At 43.2% G+C, this 25,078-nt stretch overlaps 1 protein-coding gene across 2 annotated transcripts in view; it reads right to left on the bottom strand.

Annotated features, from left to right (window-relative positions):
• Positions 1–13,250, bottom strand: part of LOC122920696 (ras-related and estrogen-regulated growth inhibitor-like) — a 53,371-nt gene extending 40,121 nt beyond the window's left edge. Inside the window, exon 1 of one of the 2 annotated variants that reach the window (XM_044270398.1) lies at positions 13,127–13,250. In XM_044270398.1, the coding sequence (XP_044126333.1) occupies positions 13,127–13,235 (109 nt within the window). In that variant the 5' untranslated portion in view covers positions 13,236–13,250. The remainder of the gene's footprint in view (positions 1–13,126) is intronic. The other variant, XM_044270400.1, reaches the window with a different exon arrangement.
• Positions 13,251–25,078: the final 11,828 nt, after the last annotated feature.

Below are 25,078 nucleotides of genomic sequence, written 5' to 3'. Positions count from 1 at the left end.
CTGCCTTAGATGTACGTTGGAACAGATTTTCACATGTCTGTATCATCACAGAACACCAATAACGCCACAAGTCGCAGTTCCAGTGCCCTCATTGTGCCCCTTTACCATAAGTGCCGAACTGAGCCCTCATACATTTAATCAAGAGTCTGAGATTGCCCTCATAACTGCCAACCATAGTTAGTGCCAGCCACACAACTCCTACAGATCCAAAGAGTTCTGGGCCCCTTGTGCTCGGTGTCGGACTGGGGTGTCTAGGGCCCACTGCATAGCAACATGTAAATACTACCTGCTCACAAAGGAGTTTAAACTAAAAAATATATACACTCTCCTTATCCATTTGATCGCAGAGAGCCCGCCATGGCCATCTTGATTGAAGAAAACATGCCAATTCTCGTGTCAGCAATAGTAGCTATTCCCTGTGTAATAACAATTCTGGTGCATCTATTCTTATGGCTCTATTAGTGTTGAGCGAGCATGCTCGGCCGAACTGCTGTTCGGCTCGAGCATCGCTATGCTCTGAACATCGCAGTGTTTGGCCGAATACTGCTTGTGCTCGAGTACAGTTTAATACAATGAAAGTCAATAGGCACCCCCTGCTCTGAAGAAGAGAGGGTGTCTGGTTCACAAAAAAAGTTAGAAATTGATAGAAACCCCAACAAAATGGTTTGGAAACAGCATTAGGAGGATGGCTGGATTTGTCTTGGACTCCCATTACCTATGACATACAATAGACAACCACGCAAAGGCTATATGCCAAAAGCCAGGTATGTGCAAGCCAACAATCTATTCATGAGACAGATGACAGTCAGCATACCTTACAATAGCAGCCTTGTGTACTATGAGACATTCCAAACCAGTTCTCATCTGACTGAGAGCCAGTAAGCCTCAAAGTTGCTTCATATCTGTTGGATGGCTTGGGTGGACCTGCGCACCTAGATCATTATCATTAGGGTGACAAAAGGTTTTTTGATTGTCCTAACCTTTCTTTACAGTTTTGTTATATAAACTAATTTGCATAAACATGGGCATATGGGAAAGACATGCAAATGAGCAGAATCTGCCTTGGTCTTCAGCTGAAAAACCATTTGCATGGAAAATGTGCGATACAAATTCGCAATTAAAATATTCGTGATCTACACTACTCATGAACAGCGCCATCTATTGGTTTCATAGTCTTATGACAAGACTATGAATCCAATAGATGGCGTGTAGATCGCGAAATTTCTAATCACAAATTTTTATTGCGAATTTTCCATGCAAATGGTTTTTTTGCTGAAAAACAAGGCAGATTCTGCTCATTTGAATGTCTTTCCCATATGCCCATGTTTATGCAAATGAGTTTATATGACAAACTGTATAGAAAGGTTATTGAATATTATGTTAGGACAATCAGAAAACTTTTTGTCACGCTAATGATATTGATCTAGGTGCGCAAGTCCACCCACGCCATCCAACAGATATGAAGCAACTTTGAGGATTACTAGCTCTCAGTCAGATGAGAGCTGGTTTGGAATGTCTCATGGATGCTATGGTATGCTAACTGTTATCTGTCTCATGGATAGATTGTTGGCTTGCACATACCCGGCTTTTGGCATATAGCCTTTGTGCGGTTGTCTATTGTACAGTCCTGATCAAAAGTTTAAGACCACTTGAAAAATGGCAAAAAATCCTATTTAGCATGGCTGGATCTTAACAAGGTTCCAAGTAGAGCTTCAACATGCAACAAGAAGAAATGGGAGTGAGAAAAAACATTTTTTGAGCATTCAATTTAATGAAAACAACGAATAAACTTAAACAGGCTGTTTTTCAGCTGATCAAAAGTTTAGGACCATGTGCCTTTAAAAGGCCAAATCTGTGCAAAGATGTGGATTCATTATCATTTTCTGTCAGGTAGTCACACGTTGTGATGGCAAAGGCAAAAAAACTCTCCCTTTTTTAACGTGGTCAGGTTGTTGAACTGCATAAGCAGCGTCTCTCACAGCGCACCATCGCTGCTGAGGTGGGATGCAGTAAGACAGTAATTTGGAATTTTTTAAATTCTTAAATGATCCTGAGGGTTATGGAACAAAAACAGTAAAGTGGAAGACCCAAAAAAATGTCATCAGCACTGAGCCGGAGGATCCAATTGGCTGTCCGTCAAGACACTGGACGATCCTCGACCCAAATTAAGGCCCTTACTGGTGCTGACTGCAGCCCCTATAACCATCAGACGGCATCTGAGACTAAAGGGCTTCAAAAACAAAAAACGTCTTCAAAGACCTCGTCTCCTTGAACGCCACAGAACTGCTCGTTTAGACTTTGCAAGAGAGCACCAAACATCGGACATTCAAAGGTGGAAGAAAGTTTTATTCTCTGATGAGAAAAAATGTAACCTTGATGGTCCTGATGGTCCTGATGGTCCTGATGGTTTCCAACGTTACTGGCATGACAAGCAGATCCCACCTTAGATGTTTTCTATGCGCCACAGTGGAGGGGGCGCCATAATGGTCTGCGGTGGTTTTTCCTTCAGTGGAACAATGGAGCTTCAGGAAGTGCAGGGGCGTCAAACGGCCGCTGGCTATGTCCAGATCTTGCAGAGAGCATTCCTCATGACTGAGGGCCCTCGTCTGTGTGGTAACGACTGGGTTTTTCAACAGGACAACGCTACAGTACACAATGCCCGCAGGACAAGGGACTTCTTCCAGGAGAATAACATCACTCTTTTGGCCCATACTGTGTGTTCCCCTGATCTAAATCCAATTGAGAACCTTTGGGGATGGATGGCAAGGGAAGTTTACAAAAATGGACAACAGTTCCAGACAGTAGATGGCCTTCGTGCGGCCGTCTTCACCACTTGGAGAAATGTTCCCACTCGCCTCATGGAAACGCTTGCATCAAGCATGCCGAAACGAATTTTTGAAGTGATAAACAATAACGGCGGAGCTACTCATTACTGAGTTCATGTTTTGAAGTTGGATTTCTGTTTTGGTTTTTTTTTTTGGAGGTGTGGTCCTAAACTTTTGATCAGCTGAAAAACAGCCTGTTTCAGTTTATTCATTGCTTTCATTAAATTGAATGCTCAAAAATGTTTTGTCTCACTCCCATTTCTTCTTGTTGCATGTTGAAGCTCTACTTGGAACCTTGTTAAGATCCAGCCATGCTAAATATGATTTTTTGCCATTTTTCAAGTGGTCTTGAACTTTTGATCAGGACTGTATGTCATATGTAATGGATGTCCAAGATACATCCAGACATCCTCCCAATGCAGTTTCCAAACTATTTCGGGGGGTTTCCATAAATTTTTTACTTTTTTTGTGAACCAGACACCCTCTTCTCTTCCGAGCAGGGGGTGCCTGGGGTTCTCCCATTGACTTCCATTGTGCTCGGTAGAGCACACGAGCATACCGATGTGTTCGGCCCGAGCACACAAGCACTTTGGTGCTTGATCAACACCAGGCTCTACACTACGTGCAGAATTATTAGGCAAATGAGTATTTTGACCACATCATCCTCTTTATGCATGTTGTCTTACTCCAAGCTGTATAGGCTCGAAAGCCTACTACCAATTAAGCATATTAGGTGATGTGCATCTCTGTAATGAGAAGGGGTGTGGTCTAATGACATCAACACCCTATATCAGGTGTGCATAATTATTAGGCAACTTCTTTTCCTTTGCCAAAATGGGTCAAAAAAAGGACTTGACAGGCTCAGAAAAGTCAAAAATAGTGAGATATCTTGCAGAGGGATGCAGCACTCTTAAAATTGCAAAGCTTCTGAAGCGTGATCATCGAACAATCAAGCGTTTCATTCAAAATAGTCAACAGGGTCGCAAGAAGCGTGTGGAAAAACCAAGGCGCAAAATAACTGCCCATGAACTGAGAAAAGTCAAGCGTGCAGCTGCCAAGATGCCACTTGCCACCAGTTTGGCCATATTTCAGAGCTGCAACATCACTGGAGTGCCCAAAAGCACAAGGTGTGCAATACTCAGAGACATGGCCAAGGTAAGAAAGGCTGAAAGACGACCACCACTGAACAAGACACACAAGCTGAAACGTCAAGACTGGGCCAAGAAATATCTCAAGACTGATTTTTCTAAGGTTTTATGGACTAATGAAATGAGAGTGAGTCTTGATGGGCCAGATGGCTGGATTGGTAAAGGGCAGAGAGCTCCAGTCCGACTCAGATGCCAGCAAGGTGGAGGTGGAGTACTGGTTTGGGCTGGTATCATCAAAGATGAGCTTGTGGGGCCTTTTTGGGTTGAGGATGGAGTCAAGCTCAACTCCCAGTCCTACTGCCAGTTTCTGGAAGACACCTTCTTCAAGCAGTGGTACAGGAAGAAGTCTGCAAGGTAAGAAAAACATGATTTTCATGCAGGACAATGCTCCATCACACGCGTCCAAGTACTCCACAGCGTGGCTGGCAAGAAAGGGTATAAAAGAAGAAAATCTAATGACATGGCCTCCTTGTTCACCTGATCTGAACCCCATTGAGAACCTGTGGTCCATCATCAAATGTGAGATTTACAAGGAGGGAAAACAGTACACCTCTCTGAACAGTGTCTGGGAGGCTGTGGTTGCTGCTGCACGCAATGTTGATGGTGAACAGATCAAAACACTGACAGAATCCATGGATGGCAGGCTTTTGAGTGTCCTTGCAAAGAAAGGTGGCTATATTGGTCACTGATTTGTTTTTGTTTTGTTTTTGAATGTCAGAAATGTATATTTGTGAATGTTGAGATGTTATATTGGTTTCACTGGTAAAAATAAATAATTGAAATGGGTATATATTTGTTTTTTGTTAAGTTGCCTAATAATTATGTACATTAATAGTCACCTGCACACACAGATATCCCCCTAAAATAGCTAAAACTAAAAACAAACTAAAAACTACTTCCAAAAATATTCAGCTTTGATATTAATGAGTTTTTTGGGTTCATTGAGAACATGGTTGTTGTTCAATAATAAAATTAATCCTCAAAAATACAACTTGCCTAATAATTCTGCACTCCCTGTATGTTGTGTCATCCCTTTATTATTTCTACTAGAAGTTATTAATGAATTGCTAGCAGTCTGCAGTAAGGGTACAGAGGGGAGGTAACCAGTTTGCGGTGTCCAAGCACAGTCTGACAATGACAGCACTGACTGGATAGAATGAGACTGTGCAGGGACACCCCCCCCAACTTGTTATCACCCCTCTGTACCCTTACTGCAGACTGCTAACAATTCATTCAGAACTTCTAGTAGAAATAATAAGGAATGGCACAACATAGAGTCATAAGAATAGATGCTCCAGAATCATTATTACATAAGGGAATGCATGCAGCTATCAAAACAGGGATGTCAGGAGTGGTGACGGGTCCTCTTTAACTTTGATTCGCTCAACACTATTTATTTATTTATTTTTTTATTTTTTTTATTTTTGTGTTCTTAAAAAGCTTAGTAACAGTTATGTTTTAAATGAGGGTTTTGGTATAATTCAGGTGATTCGTTACAGTATTTAGTTACTACGTCTAGAAGCTGTTGACATTGTGCGGTGCAGGTTGTAATCATTTGTGTAATTAAATGAATCTTGGTTTGTGTTTTAATATTCAATTATATAAATTACATGGATTCAAATCCAATTAGATCCTAGATGTAAAATGTGTATGAAAAAGCCTTGCAGAAATTAAGCTCATTTACTTGTTGCAGAACACTACAATCCTTAGAGGAGGTGCACTATGAAAAAAAAACCTGTGGCTTCATATATCGAAAGCAGAAGCAAATCATAGTAAAAAAAATGGTCTTACATGAAGACAAGGGCAGACTGGCCATAGACCCTACCAGGAAACGTCCTGGTAGGACCACATGAGACCTCCTCATGATCACCAGCCAGGAACATAACAATCTGATGCTACCAGCGTTAATGCTCGGAGCATCAGATACGGTACTTATTTACCCAGCCGGTGGTTGCAGGTGCCTTCCTGAATTCAATCACATTGCCCCATGGCTTCCTGCCCCATCATTCACAGTGAGTACTGATTCTGCCAGCAGAATGCTACTTTTGGGGCCCAGTATAGGGAATTTGTGTTGGGAAGGTAGGGAGGATGATGAAAAAGTGAGGAACCTACAGATGTGTCCACACATAAATGCTCATTTATCTTAACATGTCCCAATATGGGTGTCACGATATGTAGTGTTTAACTTTTTCCAACATCATATCTAAATTGGATAAATTGCAATATGACTGTTCAGACAGCAGGTGGCGCACTGTGCTACTTGCTAATACCTGAATGTAAGGTCACGACCAAGTACCGTAATGGAATTACAACTGTGAAATCAGGCTGCGTTCACATCACGTTTTTGTCTTACGTTTAACGTATACAAAAAAATCTATACGTTAAACAGATCCCTCCAACGGATTATGTTTTTTTTTTACTGTGCAATCATTGCCGTATACCATAAACCGTGCCATTATTCACCACAATTCTATATTCCGTATATATGGTATATGGTGTTGGCCCTGCCTAATTATTATGCCCCTACTTTGTTTAAATTTGGATATGCCTGGGCTACTTTTAGTTTTTTTTCCACTTCAAATTACTAGTCTGCCCCTGCACACAGATCCAAAAATAAGCTACCGATCAGAGTTCTGGGGACGGGAGCTAGAGTACAGAAGAACCGTCATCGGGGCAGGACATGCAGCCCTCTGTGGGGCCTCCAGCCAAATGGTCACAGTGATGTTTATCTCTGGTGGCAGTTCACAAGTATTTTTCATGTCAACGAGAAGACCATTGGCATCTAATGTACACTGTGTAGCCATCTCTGGTATTCCCCATAAATCCGAAAAATTGGGTCTCCAGACTCATATGTGGCATTCCATACATGAGGTGGAGTTTTAGCCATGCAAGCATGTGGCTATCTTTATTGTACAGGATGGCCCACAAAAAAGGAGCCCGCCTCCAGTAATAGTATGACAAGATGAACGAGCAAGTGGATTTTTTTTTTATTACCCACAAGTCACAAAAGATTACTGAATGTGGTCCCCGTTCAGGTCTCTGCTTCTTTGAGCACGTCAGATTATGTTGACTGATACTGCAGTGATGCTGCAGAAGGAAATATGTCCACCTCACGGGACTCACTGAACAGGTTCCTGAACTATTTACAGAGGAACAAACTGTGAGCAATGGGTTATGGCCACCACTTTCCCCAGACTTGTCCAAGTGCCATTTTTATATGTGGGGCAATTTAAAACAGAAAGTGTCAGCTAACAATCCACATCCCCTGGAGGAACTCAAGGAGAACATCACAAACACCATCCACAGCATCACCAGCAGTATCCGCCAACATAATCCAACCTGCCCAAAGAGGCAGAGACCAGAACGGGGACCACTTTCAGTATCTTTTGTGACTTGAGGTTAAAACAATCCACTTGCTCGTTCATCTTGTCATACTATCGCTTGAGGCGGGCTATTTTTTCATGGACCACCCTGTATATTATGGGAGTAGTGAAACACAAAGGTGTTTCAGCAACTCACATAAACTACAATGGAGAGAGCCACATGCATGGTCTGTTCCTTCCTAGCATAGCAACATTTATGGTAAGTCCTTAGATGTACTGTAAGCTGTGATGGAGGACTCCTGGCTGGTAGCTCAACTCTAAAGCTGGCCATACACTTTCAATATCTGTCAGCCACCTCTGCTGGCTTATCTCCTGGGTGAACAAAAGGGTAAGGAAAAAATATTCACTTCAATATTCTTCTTTCACCCAGCATCATCTGTCGGGGAAAGTCGGCAGCATCCCATACACATTAGACTGTTGGCCGAACCCGTCATTCTCATTGAGTTCGGTCGACAATGCACTGTAAAGCAAGATTGTAATTGGTCATTCCCCTTTAATTCCTTGTAATAATTTTTTTTAGGGATGTCCGATACTTGGCCGTATTCCTTATGTATGAAGTAACTTTACATGCGTACTGACCTTTAGGTGGGGGTAGGTATGGAGCTATGGAACAAACAGCTCAGCTCCATTGTAACCATCATAAGGGTAAGATGTGTTTTGCTACCATCAACTCTCTTTGTATCATATGGGCATCTGCCGAGTGATATGTTGGACGTTGGTCGAAGTGGAGCTGGCCCATCTGTTTTCACAGCTTTCAGTGACTTTACTTTATCTTTGAATATGTATCTTTTATTCTAGTTTAGTAAATTCTTTATGCACCTAAGTTGTGTTAAGTCTATCTTTTCCCAAACCTCAGATCCCACGATAATACATGCACTAATGTGCATGGGGGCCGTAAAATATAGCCCAAGGAGACCTGCTCGTGGCGGTTATGTCACTTCGGTTGAGGTTGTTTGCGGACAAATCTTCTAATGTGTTTTCAGGGGAAAGTATCTACCTTTATCAAGCTCCTCCATCACCATTTACATCTAAGGAGTCACCAGAACTATTGTTATTGGATTTATGCTGTCAGTGGGGGAATCTTGATTTATCAACCTCAGAAGAGCATAGCGTTGGTGCTGGATGTACAGTTACTACATGATACGTGGACCATATTGTATTTGTTTCCTTGACATAACACTACACAGTGATTGACACCTGGTTGCTTCTTTCCTATCGCTTTTGGTTCTCCATAAATCTTCTCCAGTTTTGGATTTATGTATATACTCTTCTGCAAACAAAAATTATAGACAACACTAAGGTTTGAAGGGGATGTCCCATGATTAATGTAAAAAACGAAAAAAAAAAACAGCCATCATATAGCACATGACAACTGCTTCCTAACAAAGCTAGAACCAGCCCTGTACCTCACATGGAACCAAAGATCTCCTCATTCATTACTACATTTGCTCTGCTAGATTTATATCAAGCTGGCAGCTCAGGGGTGTGTGTCCTTCCTGCTGCAGCTCGGGGGGTGTCCTTCCTGATCAGCAGCTAGGGGGTGTGTCCTTCCTGCTGCAGCTCAGGGGGGGGTGTCCTTCCTGCTGCAGCTCTCCTTGTAACTGTCACCACATCTAACAGAAGATATGGCTGGTGGAAGTTGAAGGATTGTACTGAGGATGTGCATCTACGTCAGCAAGGTGGACAGAGAAATGAGGGAAAGAACAAACAGCAGGTGGTGCTATACAGATAAATTTTATTGAATAAGTTAGTGGCTATGCTACATTTTTAATTACATGCAATTACAAAAGTATTCAGATCCAAGGGCTGGTTTGAAAAGTATAGAATATTTTCATGGGACAACCCCTTTAAGACATTTCATCAGGTCTACGAGTACTCTGCTCTGTTCTGATGTGGGGCAAGACCCGTGAAACAGCTGTCTAGAGGTGTGCGTCTCTTTGAATTTTTTTTTCCCATGAAAAATAAGTCTCCATACACCGTTGAGTCTCTTCAATGAGAAACAGTTAAAGGTCGGAGCTGTGAAGTAGTGCATCTAGACTGAGAACCATTCAGGGCATGATTCCAACCCATCATAAACTATAAAGCAATGTGCTTCACCAATAACCTCAGTGAACACCGTCTGATGACATCAATTACCCGAATGTGTTTGATATAAAACAGGGAACACAGACCAGACAGGGGAACAGACCACACACCACCAGCCCCTGCAGATCCAGCATCATCTTATAGCACTGAATTAACCCAATGAACCAACTTTTCTGGGAGAACACATTTATCAAAACTGCTTAGAGTCGCTGTACTTTCACACAATTAAATTTACCAAAGAATGGTCTAATTAGCAAATTTCTAAATCACTTAATTTATAGGGCATCTGTCAGCAGATTTGTACCTATGACACTGGCTGACCTGTTACATGTGCGCTTGGCAGCTGAAGGCATCTATGTTGGTCCCATGTTCATATGTGTCCGCATTGCTGAGATTTAGTTTGGCAGGTGCTATGACATTTTCACGTTTTGCACAGAGAGCAGAGCCTTTAGGTGAAATGGCAACGCCCCTGTTGTTCCTAGAGCCTCATTTGCATATATTAAAACATGTTTCTCAGCAATGCGGGCACATATCAACATGGGACCAACACAGATGCCTTCAGCTGCCAAGTGCATATGCAACAGGTCAGCCAGTTTTATAGGTACAAATCTGCTGACAGATGGCCTTTAAAAAATCTGCATCCACCAGAAAAAAACTGTAAATTCATGGCCACTGGTGGTCTCACTTAGACCTAATTTGCAGTCCACTGCCTGTCGTTGGGCTAGCGCCATCTCTAGTAACATAAACGGTTCACACAAAATGGGGACATATCAGAGCTAGCTGAGCTCCTGATAGAAGCACTGCCTCTGCCCAGCTTGTGAAGAGCAGAGAAGTTCCTGTGTGTCTGTAAGTCTTAGTTACTTTCTGCTCCTTAACAGCTTTCTGAGCACCCTAGAAGAAAACAAATATGGTGGGAAGTGAAGTCACTGCAGTAGAGTACTGGCAGATTCCACAGAAGAGAGACACCCACTGCTGAGAGAAATGCATCTACCTGTGCAGCTGAAACTGAGAACAATATGGCTGAGGAAGACATTAGGGAAGCCCTAAAAAGACCTTCTCCTTCATAGTTATGATTCTACAATAAAGCATAGCCAGCACGCAAACTTTTTTTTGAAAACTCAGGTATGCTTTAAAGTGAATGTCTGCCCTTCGTCAAAAGTTATTAGAAAGATAAAAAATATTTTAATTAGCGGTCATGGTATTTTTGCTATTTCTCAGATATATAAGGGTGGTAGGTTCTCAGTAAGCAGTTGTCACCACCAGACATCTGAGGAGCTCCTTGAGGTTCCTTTTGTTTTGCTTTCGTTTTCTCATCTCGTTAGCCTCTCTCAGCTGTCATGTAGTTGCACTGATTGCATCCCTTTAAATCCCTTCCCATACTGCATCACTTTGCGGTTTATACAGCTTCCTGGAGTGTGTGCATGCTGGATGCTACTACTGAGTCTTCTACAGATAAGTTTTGTTCATTCATTTGTGTTTTCCTGTTTGCTGGATCCCAGGTGACCCTGACTCCCTCCGTATCAAGTGTAGGGAGCCGGTGGTCGTGTCCCCTCACTATTATAGGGTGTTCAGGTGTTATACAGTCGAGGAACGAGGATATGCGATCATCTACCATTGAGATTTTTGCATAGGCTGAGCAGTTAGGGAGAGAGCCAGGTCTGTTGCAGGGCTCTCCCTTTGGTTCCTTAGTTTTGGATCCAGTCAGTCGGATCTTCATTTTGTGTCTTCTAGTTTTCTGTACACCTTCCGTGACAGCAGTATGCATTAAGCTCATAAGCCCCCAGCCTTGGTGGTTGCAGCAGGAAAAAAAAATGCTTTCAACGCAGGATTAGAGGACCAGATTTTCACATGAAATGCATGGTTATGTTCCGGGGTACTTTTCCTACATGGAATGCTTACTTTAAAGCATCATGCACACGGCCATTGTTGTGGTCCGCATCTGAGCCGCGGCTCGGGTGCGGACCCATTCACTTCAATGGGACCGCAAAAGATGCGGACAGCACACGTTGCTCCGTTCCGTGGCCCCGCAAAAAAAAATATAGCATGCCCTATTCTTGTCCGTTTTGCAGACAAGAATAGGCATTTCTACAGTGGGCCGCCCGTTCCGTTCCGCAAACTGCGGTAGGGACACGGGCGGCTTCCGTTTTTTGCAGATCCGTGGTTTGCGGACAGCAAAAAACTGAACGGTTGTGTGCATGAGGCCTAATACAGATTTTTTGCACCCCTCCCTTTGCCAGAACTGTAAAGGAAAGATACTTCCCAGCGCTGGCTCCCTGCTCCCTCTCCTCCCGGACTGCGATGCTCTGACGCCATCACAGATAATCACTGGCTGCAGCAGTGACTGGCTCCCCTTACGTCATGACAAATGGTCACATGATACAATGGGATCCGGTCACCGCCACAGCTAGTGATTGGCTGCAGCGGCGTTAAAACTGATTTTCAGTGAGGTAGCCCAATAGAGCATTGCAGGCCGGGAGGAGGAGGAGCAGCGAGCTAGCACATTGAAGCAGGTAAATAAGCTTCCCTTTACGGGTCCAGCCAAGTGGGTGGATTTGCCAATACCTTCCCCCCCTCCCCATTCTTGCGCAACCCCTTTTTAGAGAGTCTGTCACCAGGAAATTACCTGTGATGAAACTTCACCTGGAGCTGGAGGCCAACAGCATGCACCAAGAAGAAGAAAACATACGGATTCTGCTTTAGCGGGTTTCCTCAATAATATATGCCCCTGACTATATACATAGAAACAGAGTTATACGGACGTGGGATCCCAGCAGCCACAATCCCAAAGTCATCCACCAGGAACCACATTTTAATACATTTTTTCAGCACTACGTGCCCTCTGGTCAGGTGTATGACAATAACTCATGGTCCCCATTGCAAAACTTTTAACAGGGCTCCTCACTCCACCATGACCACCTTCAGTAGCAGGTTTGGAACATAAGCAGCTTATGACTATGTTGGTTTCCCCTAAGGGTCTATTCAGACATCCATGTGAATGGGTCAGCATCCGTTTTGCAATTTTGTGGATCGGGTGCGGACCCATTAATTTCAGTGTGCTGTCCTCATCCGTAGTTCCGTTACGCGTCCCCGCAAAAAATATAGAGCATGTCCTATTCTTGCCCACGGACAAGAATAGGCATTTTTATCACAGGGCCGGCCATGTGTGGTCCGCAAAATGCGGAACGCACATGGCCGGTGTCCGTGTTTTGCGGCTCCGCAATTTGCGGACCGCAAAACACTTGCGGACGTGTGAAAGGACCCTAATGCACAGGGACAATGCACACAGCAATGTCACAATAGTGGTATAATGTGCACTAGCACAGTTGCAGCCAAGCATAATGTGCACAATAATGTCACAGCACAGCAATAATGCTCACAGTGATATCACAACAGTCCGATAATGCACATGGTGATGTCACAGCACAAAAATAATGCAAAAAGCAATGCGCTCTTCCATTGTCTATATAAAGTATATGACTAACTGCACCTATGTCTCAGTGCGGATGGCCCTCCTGCTACCCATGCCTTTGGTCATTTCCATAAGTAAACATATTCCTATTGAATCACTTTATCCTGCATGCAGTAATGCACAATATAAAAGCATAAAGTTGAGACAATCACATTTTCATCTAATGATTAAAATCAGTAAAACAAATTAAAATAACAATGTTTACCCACAACCTACCTGTTTTTCCCACAGCACTTTGCCCCAAAACCACAATACGCATAGTCCGAGCAGGAGCCAAACTCCAGGATCTTCTCAGAGGCCGTGGAAGAGGAAAGTTAGAGGTCATTGTATAACGTGTTTCGGATGGATCGTTAATGTAGCCAGAAGATTAGGAGCGTCGGAGGAATGCTGGACTGGGCTGATGTGCCATGGAATTCAAGGCTCTGGTGCTGTGCTTTTTGGTTTGGCAAGAAATAAATACATTTCTGTTCTGCAGCCAACCTTCTCCGCTCTAAATCGAATATTTCCTGCCTACTTCTCAGTGTATTCCCGCCTCCTATTCTTCTGGCTGTTGAAGCAGAAAATTGCATGCTATGTACTTGAGGACTTTCTGGCATAGATTGGTATTGTTTGGGAGCGCAGATCATTATGGAGTGTCAAAAGGTTACGTTGAGTAAATGAATGCAACATTAACTCTTCCTTTTCTATGAAATTGCCTTCAACAAGTTTATTCAACGTCTAAAGTTTATTTATGGGGCTTCAACAAGGCAAAGTGACAGATGATAAAAACCAAGAGAGAGCAGAGGTGGTGAGTGCTTGTACAAAATATTTAACCCGATGCTTTCCTCACGAAACTGCTCTGAAACCTCTCCAAAAGTCCACCTCTTTGAGAAGACCATTCTCTTATCCAGACCACATTGGTTGTGAGAGATTGTTAGTTCTACCATATGCGCTGGTGGAGATAACCACTTTTTCATACAATTTTGAGTGCTTGTCCTAAAAGGTCTCACTATACTTGTGTTCACAAACTGAGTGTTACACCGCGGCACGTGTCCGCCGCTGTCACGGGCCGGCATGGCTCCACTCTCCTTGTGTGTATCAGGACTAGTGTTCAGTGAATTTCCTTACAGCACTGACAGAGTTTATCCTTCCCTCTCTAGTTGCTGATCCACCTCCTTGCCTGAGCTTTAGGTTTTCTAGCGTCTAGTAACCAGCATAGGTGTGATCTCTTGTCTGACAACCCTTGTACCGTACCTTGCCTGACTATTGATTCTGCTCCCTGCCCTGACCTTGAAATTGCTATTTGTGTCACGCATGTATTCAGCCTGCCCTGACCTTGAAATGTATCCAGACTACTACATTTCGCCTGATCCCTTGGTGCTTCGCATCCGTGTCTCTGTCCCCCGTGGGTCAGCTGCCATCTACAGCAGGACTACTCTAGGAGGTAGCGGCAATAACACAAAATAAAAAAAGGGAATGGAGCACTAACTGATAAAAGTAGACTATTACTAAAATAACATTGCAAACAATCAGGGTAACACGTTTCAAAGGGGGTCTCCCTTATTCATCAGGTAGAAGCCTGGTTGGTTCCCTGCAGCGAAGTCTAGATCCCTGTATAGGGCTTAAAGGGTGAGGACCAGGACAACGCCCGTAGGTTTAGCCAAGTCAAACTGGTTAGTTGGCACAGTGGGCTCACATCCACTTCCTAGGCTCGGACTGCCCACAAGGGAACAGGGGAATCCCCTGGTGGGCCCCTGAGAAAGGTGGACCCCCAATCCACTGGCACAGGATCTCAACCTATATCAATATAAAAAAACTAGGTAGACTATCCAGTTTATTATAATAGATATTGGAAGGTTAAGATGGCCTCTAGGAATAGAGGCAGGCCAGCCAGTATCTTCTCTTCCCTGGGACCAACCTTTTTGAATTGTTGCAGAGACCCCCATAATCAATAATCTTGTAGCGTCTTGTTGCTGTCTGCTTCTATGTGGGCATGCAATATTTGTATGTCGCTGTACAGTAGGCCCCCAGAAGTACAGTCATTTTACTGGTGGGCCCTAGGCATCCCAGTCCGACACTGCCACGGCCTGTTGAGGTCTTAGAAAGAGTGCTTATTTTAATATGAAATTCATATACTGTAGATTTATAGGTTTACTGTCCAATTCCAAGCAACAGCACTATCTATACAAGACGTGGGTGAGTGACGAAAATTACCCGCTCTGTTTTTTTGGGTCTTGTTTCCCACAGATGTTGCATAGATTGCCAGCCGGGCCCTAATCACAGTGTTACTGAAGTCTGCTAATGAGGCGGCAAGCTAAAACATGTGTCCTTTCTGTCTTTTGACTATATCCTGCCGCATTACCGTAACTATTTCTACACTCATGTAGATTGGCCTCCATGGCTTTTATCATGTCAACTCTTCTGTGTAGACCCTCACTGTTTTAAGACTAGTTATATTTTTGTGATACTGCTTGATACGAAGAGGAGGTAAAACATTTAATGGTTTCCCATGATGATGTAAAGCCCTGCTTGGACTTTTACCTAAAGTGGTTATCCCATGATCAATGTAAAAAAGTAAAAATCCAATATCATATAGTACATGACAACCTCTTTCTAACAAAGCTAGACCCAGCCCTGTACCTCACATGGATCCAGAGATCTCCACAGTCATTGCTACAATTGCTCTGCTAGGTCATGCATTTTCTCAGGGGTGCGTGTCCTTTCTGCTACAGCTGGTGGCAGTTGAAGGATGGAACTGAGCATGTGCTTCCATCTCAGTGAGCAGGACAGAGACATTAGAAAAAGAGCAAACAGCAGGTGGCGCTATACTGAATTTTTAATAACATGCAACTAAAAAAATATTCCGTTTAAGGTTCTGGTTTGAAACATGTAGAATATTTTTTCTGAGACAGTCCTTTTAAATGGTTTTTCCAGGACCAAAAGGGTCCAGTAAAGCCACCATAATTACACTGAACATGCCTGTAGTAGAAGGTTTGTGATGCTCCTCCTGCTTCCGTTGATGTCACGCCTTTTACCATAAGTCCAGAATGGGCTATGGACAAGACATCACTTCCGCTGCGGGTGGAGTCACAACTATACTTCTCCCTGGTGCGTGCGCAGAGGAGATGGATTCATGAGTTCATGCGCCAGAGAGCGGAATGGTTCTGGTCCTGTCCAGCGCTCAGCTATTTTCATCAGCCCCAAAGAAATGAATTGAGAGCAGCTGCGCATGCCTGATGCACCCTCCTTTACTTTGTCCACTGGGTTTACGAGATAGGTGCGGGTCCCACCTCTAAAACCCGCACCTATCAATGGGTGATATGTCTGAGATGGGAAATATACTGAGCTAGTAGAAGAAACACTGTCAGCTGAATGTGGACTCAACAGGTAGAGCTGACACTAAAGTAACACTACAGTCTTCTATCCTCTAGGGGGATTTTATGATTCCACAGACTCCCCAGTGACTAACTATTTGGCCCCCTTGGTTAGTAAATACCAGTCTTAATATTAACATATCCAAATATGCATGAACTTGAGAAGATCTCAGTATATCACCCACTTTATCTTGAAGTATTAGCACCAAGTATTAATACAATCTACCAGCACTTTAGATCCAGAGCCAGATGAAGCAAGATCACTCCTCCAACATTGAAACAAGGAGCTCTTAGATATTATATGCTAATTTGGAGGATTTCAGGCCAAGGTTCTTCTTCCTCGTTAACCTTCTTTCGTCATGGAGCTGCTGATTTTACCATTTTGAATGACTTTTTCTGTATCCTCCTACATTTTCATCTAAGACATAAAGGGATCAAAGGCACTGTTCATTTGTAACTTAAGGGTTCCTGAACATGAAGCTGGAGAACTGCTGTAAAACTTCTATAGGCTTCCACGTTGATGGAGAAGTTGGGAGAGAACAAGCATTTATTTGATAGCTACGTTAAATATGGTAGCTCGATAATGGCGTTAAAGAAAATATAGACTAAAGTTGGCCATACACATTAGAAAGAAGTTTCTTGATGGTTGAACATCACCTGGTGAACTATCTGCTTACAGTCTCAATACACATTTTAGTCCGTTTTGGCCATTACAGTTGATCAAATTAGCCATTATTTTTTTATGAAGTCATGCAATGGACGAAAAATCTTTATGGAAACATTCTTTCAATGAAAGATCTTTCGTCTGACTATTGGTCAAAACTATTAAAACACAGGTAACTTATTTTCTGACTATAATGAATGGTCTGTCCTTTGTCCGCTAAAAGTTAAATTTCATCCGATGAACGATAATTTTGGTTGAAATAGTCCATTTTCATCAACTTTAGGCTACCGTGTATAGGTGCCATTTAAATAATTATTTATATGCCCTATAAACTTGCCCTTGAAACCCCAATCTCTTAGCCAGAGTGAAGAGCTGCTAACAATGAGCACCTATCGCAGTGGTTCTCAACTCCAGTCCTCAGGACCCACCTACCGGTCATGTTTTCAGGATTTCCTTAGTATTGAGCAGGTGATATAATTGGTGTCAATGGATCAGGACTTACCACAGGTATTCATGCTGTGGGATATTCTCAAATCAGGACCGGTAGGTGGGTCCTGAGGACTGGAGTTGAGAAGCACTGACCTATCACCTTGTGTTCTTGCAAGCCATAGCCTAACTCACTGAAACCATCTGATTGCTGGGGATTTCTGAAGCTTGACCCATAGTGATGATCTGACTATTGCCATGGTTTTAAATTTAAAAAAAGAAGAGGTAAGTAGGGACTTGACTGTGCTGCTGGTACTGAGGGGTCTTCAAAACGAAGCTCATTCAACATAGAGGTTTTATTGGGACTACACATTTTGGCACTGAACCAGGCCTAATGAATTAAAAAAAGGGTTGCCTTCACGAGACTACTCATGAGGCATCCATTTTTTTCCAGTTAAAGTTATCATATGAACCTGCCAAAGCTTCGAGCTGTTCAAGAAGTAATCACGCTTTCATCCCATTACTCTAAAATGGTATCCTGATCCTATTTTTTAATGCACTATAGACTATTAGCGAAGCTTAAAAAGAAGTATAAAAATCTAAGTAACTGATTTATAATGGATCAGTCATCAGACTATTGAGCTCTGTGTATGGCAGCATAACATTGGGACACATCCACCTTCCTATCTGCCAGCACTCCACAAAACAAACTAACATCTGGCTGGTAGTGCAGTACCCCAGAGGTGTATCTGCATAGTTTGGGTTTGTAATGTTTTTGACATGCTATGAACTGTTACACCAGCAGATGGCGTAAGGCGGGCACTGGGAATGGGGCTAACCCCTCGGATCCCCCTCCCTTCTTGATAGGAGTGGGCTGGTCCAACTTCCTGTCAGGAAGTGGAGTTAGCTTGGTAAGTCTGGAGTGAGGGAGAATGTCCATCTGCTCCAGCTCCAAGGGCCTTTGGGACTAGATATCATCAGCTCATCTGTGAGGACCACTACTCCAGGAAGACTGCAGGCTCCCATGCCACAGAAGTCTGGCAAGCTACAGCATTTACAGTCAGCAGAGTGATCAGCACTACAGCTATACAGACTCTGCTGCAGGTGAGGGGAAACTTGTTAAGACACCCATCACCACAGTTCAGGACAGGCACTCTCACAAGCCTGCATTTCACAAGGGGACACCTATAGCCACAAGTGCCCACTTATTTCTGTTAGCAAGAGAATCAGGAGAGAGAGACTTTTGCCGGTTAGTATACTCAAGAGTGCCATCATCAGCCACCATACCTCATCATCTGGGAAGAGAAATGGCCTGATTCCATGCACTGCAGTGATCCCCGGGGAACGACGGCCTGAGGGAGCACACCCTGACACATCATCTCATTCAGGGACACTACCATTCAGGAGCTCCTCATGGGCTCGCTTCAGTAGGAGCGATCACATAATATATCAGACGTAGTTTACCCGTCCTGTGTATTCTTGAAGAGAGTGCTCTCCGTGTCCTAATCTGGTAGCAGTTCTGCTTTAATGCAAAAATAACAATTTGAGAGCAGATATCACAATTTTCTTTGTAAACCCTTCCTCCCACCTCGCTTGTTTTCCACAGATTCCGTATCATTTCATCACTTCTTGCACGCCCCCCTTTGTACTTGAAATTCTTTTGATATTTTCTGGATGATAAGTGATGACGTTCTCTACTCATGCCTACATTGTGGGCTTCCTATAAATTCCTCATCTATCCGATTTCTTTTTTTATTGCTATTCTGAGACTATAAATTCCAATCATAACGGCTTGTAAATCATCAACTGACTGCATTCATTACACAGAATGGTATCATAGTCCAATTCTCTTTCAAACAGCAGCTTTATCACCGCTCTCATCATAACACGTACTCGTGCTGTACATGTAGGTTGCCATCTGCCTGTTTTCACAGAAGTAACGTTTTAGAATGTCTTGTCCAGTTTTCAGCTTAATTGCCAGAATTTTGGCAAGTCGAAGATTTAGAAACCAGGATTTTGTTTGTCGTTTCCTTTCTATTGAGTTTTGTTTATTTGCTTGGGAATTTCGAAAATGATACTGACATGAAATTGATCGGGGTAGGTACTGGGGGCAAAGGAGACCAGCAGAGCACCGGAGATGTACAGACTCGTAAACTTTCTATGAGCCTGTTCGACTCTCCCGAGTAGGACTGAAATGATTACTCGATTAAATAGAGTAATTTGACAAAAAAATCCTCATGCTAATTTTTTGCATCGAAGATTCTTTTGTGTCATGTAACCACGGAGCGGGAGTGGATCGCTTGCTATTACTCCCGCTCCGTGGTCTTCCGCTGCGCTTGGAATACTCACCTTTCCAGCAGGGGGCCTCTGGACTTCACAGCACATCCATGGTCCCCGCAGTGCACTGACATATGAACGCCGTGACCTGACGCGCTGTGCGACGTCAGGCGCAGAGCAGCGCGGAACGATGGAGTGTCGGCGGCGCCCCTGCTGGAAAGGTAAGTTGGTGAAACCGAGGGGGTGGGGGTACAGGGGGGGAGAGCTGATGGCACAAGGGGGGAGTAAAGCTGATGGCACAAGGGGGAGTAAAGCTGATGGCACTTGGTGGGTAAGAGCTAATGGCACTGGGGTGGGGGAGAGCTGATGGCACTGAGGGAACGGACCTAATGGCACGGGGGAAAGCTGATGGCACTGAGGAGGAGCTGATGGCACTGGGGTGGGGAAGAGCTAATGGCACTTCGGTGGGGAAGAGCTAATGGCACTGGGGTGAGGAAGAGCTAATGGCACTGGGGTGGGGAAGAGCTAATGGCACTGGGGTGGGGAAGAGCTAATGGCACTGGGGTGGGGGAGAGCTGATGGCACTGAGGGAATGGACCTAATGGCACGGGGGAAAGCTGATGGCACTGGGGAGGAGCTGATGGCACTTGGTGGGAGAGAGCTGATGGCACTGGGGTGGGGAAGAGCTAATGGCACTGGGGTGGGGGAGAGCCGATGGCACTGAGGGAACAGACCTAATGGCACGGGGGAAAGCTGATGGCACTGGGGGGGGGAACAGAGCTGATGACACTGGGGGGAACTGATGCACTTGGGCTGATCGCACAGTGGGAAACGAAGGGTGTTGGGGACTAATGGCAGGGGGTCTGATGAGTTTTTATAAAGGAAAACAGTCTATTAATTCATTTTTTCTTATTAGAATACTTGTAAAAAATAAATCGATGGAATACTCGTTTACTAAAATAAACAGTGCTCAGATAACTGCTTCTACACCTTTGTTTCAGAGATTTGTAAGCTTCTAAACACATAGAACCCCACGGCTTATAATATCTGACATATCCCTATGATGTGTTCTGAAACAATAGGATCTCTGCAATATGCAATGCAAGGCCTGGAGTGTAACAGATTTAAAGGGGTTTTTCTAAGAGTAGAATAATGATGGCGTATCCTCAGTTTAGGTCAATACCTAAATCGATGCGCCTCCTCACAGCACAGAGCTGTACATTGCGTTGTTGCTGTGCTTGGCATTGCAGTCCAGGCCCACTCACTTGAATGGTATGCTTGATCTTTCTGATAAAAATGATACCCGTCTTGTGAAAATCAGTTGCAGCATTTCTGGCAAAAAAAGACTTAGTTGCACATTTGTTAAGACTGGCATGAGTAAGGAGAAGCCACACATTCAGGCACAAAAGAACCTTTGCGCCACAATCTGCACCAGAAATATGCCTAATTTAAGCCCCCTTTTTTGTGCCAATAAGGGCGTTAGTGCACTAAAGGGTGGGGACTAGCCCCTCCGTTTCTTGGCTTTTCAGTGCTGGCCATTCTCCTTGCTGCACTGAAGCCCTCATTTATATAAAGAATAAAAGTAATGCGCTGCCAACAATATGTCTACAACAGGGGATGAACAATCCCTTCCCCTTTCACTTTGCTTCGGGGCCATGTGAAAGGCACTTTAAAGAGCTACTCAACTTGTCTATCATCGATCAACGAGAGGACCCTCTATATATCTGTCCATTTTGGCAAGCTTTCCTGATAAGAAGTAGGATTCAGAGAGGTTGGCCAGGCTGGGGTAAAACTGTTAGAGGTTGTCCCAACATAATTAGTTACAGAAGGAATTACCAACCTCAGACACTCCAGCTCTGGTGCAACTACGACTCCCAGCATGCACACTTTCTTGGTTGCTCTCAAAACTGAATGAAGCATGTTAGGAGTTGTAATTTCACAACAACTACTACTACATGTATTTATCACCCAGAGGAGATGAGTTCCCGGGGGTTGGTGACTCCTGCCCTACCGGATAGATGATAAGTGACTAATTGCTGGAACCGAACCCCTACCGGTAACGAGAACTGGAGTCTTAAGTCCCTTGTGTGAATGGAGTACGGGTCACATGTGCTACCGCTCAGTTAGTGGTAAATGATTAGACGAGATACTCATTCAAAAATTACTTTTGGATCCATCTTTTGCCGTCCACCATGTCATCAGGGAGTTCTTACGCCACTTGATGCCATCAACTGCCATTTCTATCAGTTCCATTCAAAAAGGGTACTAGAGACCACAGTCCTCATGATCGGTGGGGATCAAAGCAGTTGGGCCCCTTAGTCACCAAATATGCATCTGTGGATAGGTGTTAAGTGACCGGGACAACTCAAGTAGTGAGAAATAAGAGCGCTCAGATACTTTTGATGGAGTCCATGTCCACCATAACTGCATAGAGTATGGGTATGTCGGTTTAGTACGGGGTTGCCAAACCTGAAAAAATTTCTGCAACACTTCCATGCACCTGCTGCAAAAACACCACCATCCGGATACATGGAATGGAAACCTCTGTAATTCATCTACCACGTGGGACTATACCCTGACCACTATTATCAATTTTTTTGCACTTTATGACACTGTCCACACATTTCTGGTGCGTACGTGCGTTTTCCTACATTCCAAAGCCCTTCTTTTATACTTAACATTGTTCTCAAGCCCCCTGAGGTTTGTTCTTCCTATACTTAATTAGAAGCTCCATTAGATTAAATTAACATTTTTCCTCAATGTTCTTCCACCAGTTCAGATCCCGTATCTTCGGTCTCAGCTACAGGCATTTTAATTGCCCAGAAGTCTCTTGGAAATTATTTTGGATCTTGTCAAATCAAGTTTTTCCTCAGCTTTCTTCACCACGTCTTTGCCAAATGACCCCAATTAGAAAGGTTCACAGTAGGACATGGAACGTGATATTCCACAGACATTTTGTGAATACCTAAGTTAAGCGAAAACTTGGTTTTCCATCACACGCATCCAGGATGGATAACTGCATATAAAGCATATTTCATATCAGAATAACAAATCCACAGAAAAAACTCAAAACAATTCTTCGAAAATCTGCATTAATTGGGTTTTCCTGTCGATTTTCCCATTGAACTCCTTTGGGCTTTTCCCCCTAACACTGAGATCCTAACTGCACATGCACTGATTTAGCATTCACCAGCGCATGCACAGGATTGTAGGCCCAGGCAGGAAGACAGTGAGGATGCCTGGTCCTGTCACTTAAGGAGAAATGCGGAGTGGCTAAGAGGGAAGGCGGAGGTGCAGTGCTGAAGACCTAATTAACATATGAAATCAAAGACTAATTTCTTGAAACAGGGCCCACAGATTTTAACATGAGAGGGGTCATTTCACTCAGTGGATCAAACCTCTCCAGGTAGTATGACTAGCGTAATAGGGTTGATCCTGCTGTCAGATGGACTTTATATTATACTTATAACACCAAAAATAAGCAGGTTGTTCTTAAAAGAAAACGTATGTTGTCTTAACTTACAATACAAGATCTGCCCTTCTACGATGTGCCATTCATAATACTGGTGTCTACACTCAATGGCAAAAATAATGCACCAAGAAGGAGTTCTTGGAATCAAGCTTTCTATATGTTACTATGATAATGAGATATGGAAGCGATTAAAATACTAGAGCGAAAAGAGAAGCTTATTGGGGAAAACTGTACAATTAAAAGGAGGCTCTGGGACCCTGTTGGGCAGCCCATAGCCTGGATACAAGAATATGTTCCTGTCTGTGGGTTGTTTAGGATTGCTAAATGTATTAATGAAGATCTGTCTAAAAATGATGAAGAAATGGTGATGATAGGGGTGGGTGGGCCTCCCACGGAGGAGAGGTTCTGGTGAGCAGCTGGACATCGACGTCTCGTCCATGAAGGGCATTCACCCCATATTCTACAGAAAGCCAAATATTTCCATCTCTGCGTTGAGTCCACTGGGAATTAATGTGTCAAATTCGAAAATTCTTCTCGATTCTGCTCTCGACATCTGTGCAATGTGATTGCCTCCCCTCCATTGTTTTTTTATTCTTTCCAAGGCTGCAAAGGTAAGTACAGTCGGGTCTTTGTTATGGTAGTCTTAAAAGTGTTTCGATAAAGAATGTTGTTCAAAGCCTTATTTTATATTATTGATGTGTTCTGATAATCTCCTTTTTTAGGGTTCTTTTAGTTCTGCCAATGTATTGTTTATTGCAAGGGCATTGTAGGATATAGATTACGTCTGTTGAGTTACAAGTTAGATTGTCTTTTATTTCCAAGTTGAAATAGTTTGTAGTGGATTGTATATTAGTGTTTTTTTGGGGGGGAGATTTAGTAATCTTGCACCCGCTACAGATCCACACCTGAAAAATCCTCTAAGATGTAACCAGTTATGTGTTATTTCTGTTTTAGTTCTTTTATACGTTGGTGAAACTTTTTGGTCTAGATTAGGTGCCTTGGTATATGGTGTTTGAGGGGTTTTAGTGAGTAGTGGTCCTATTGTTTTGTCTTGTAGTATATGATGCCATTGTCCATTTATAATTTATTTTTTTGTATTGTTTATTGAACGGTAATATGATGCGTAGAATATCTTCTTTATCGTCTCTATTTACTTTCTTGGTAAAGAATGTACTTCTGTCCATTTCCCCAATGGGATGTATCTAGTAGTTCTACTGGGTATTCTTTCATAACAAATTGTGCTTTCATGTGTCATTACTTGTACAATTGCGTTTTAATCTTCTAAATTGACCGGTCGGTATATTTGTTAGCCAGCTTGGGAGGTGGCAACTTGAGAAAAGGATATATGCACGACAGAAATCACCACAATACTAGAACAACACTGGATAATCGGAACCATGGACGTCAGCTCATTGCACAATTATTGATCACTCCCAAGGGATTTCAGCCGTACGAAATAGATTACAAAAAAGCGACCAGATGTTGGGCGAACAAATTGAATTCATATTAGATGGAATTAAAAATATATTATCACGCAACTACTTTTTCTATGAATCAGATTTTTACATACAGATAAGGGGAACGGCCATGGGCACCAGATTCGCTCCAAGCTATGCCAACTTATTTATGGCACAGTGGGAAGAAGAGATCATTCAACCTAAGCCGGGGTAGAGTCTGGCGCAGATACATAGACGACATCATCTTTATTTGGCAAGACACAGAAGACCAGTTACAATTACTTATAAAATAAATTAATACCAATAATAGAAATCTAAACTCCACAGTAAATGTGAGTAAAGAACAAATAGATTTCCTAGACATTACAATCAAAATGGAAAATTTGCATGTAACACTTATCAGAAACCAGTAATGAAAAATAGTCACATCCTTTTCTCAAGTTGCCACCACCCAAGCTGGCTAACAAATATACCGACCGGACAATTTAGTATTTGTATCTACCATACAGTATCTCTCAT

Source organism: Bufo gargarizans, chromosome 10 (assembly GCF_014858855.1).
Source record: "Bufo gargarizans isolate SCDJY-AF-19 chromosome 10, ASM1485885v1, whole genome shotgun sequence".
NCBI lineage: Eukaryota > Metazoa > Chordata > Amphibia > Anura > Bufonidae > Bufo > Bufo gargarizans.
Note: the sequence above shows the minus strand (reverse complement) of the source record. Positions and strands in the feature narration are given on the sequence as shown.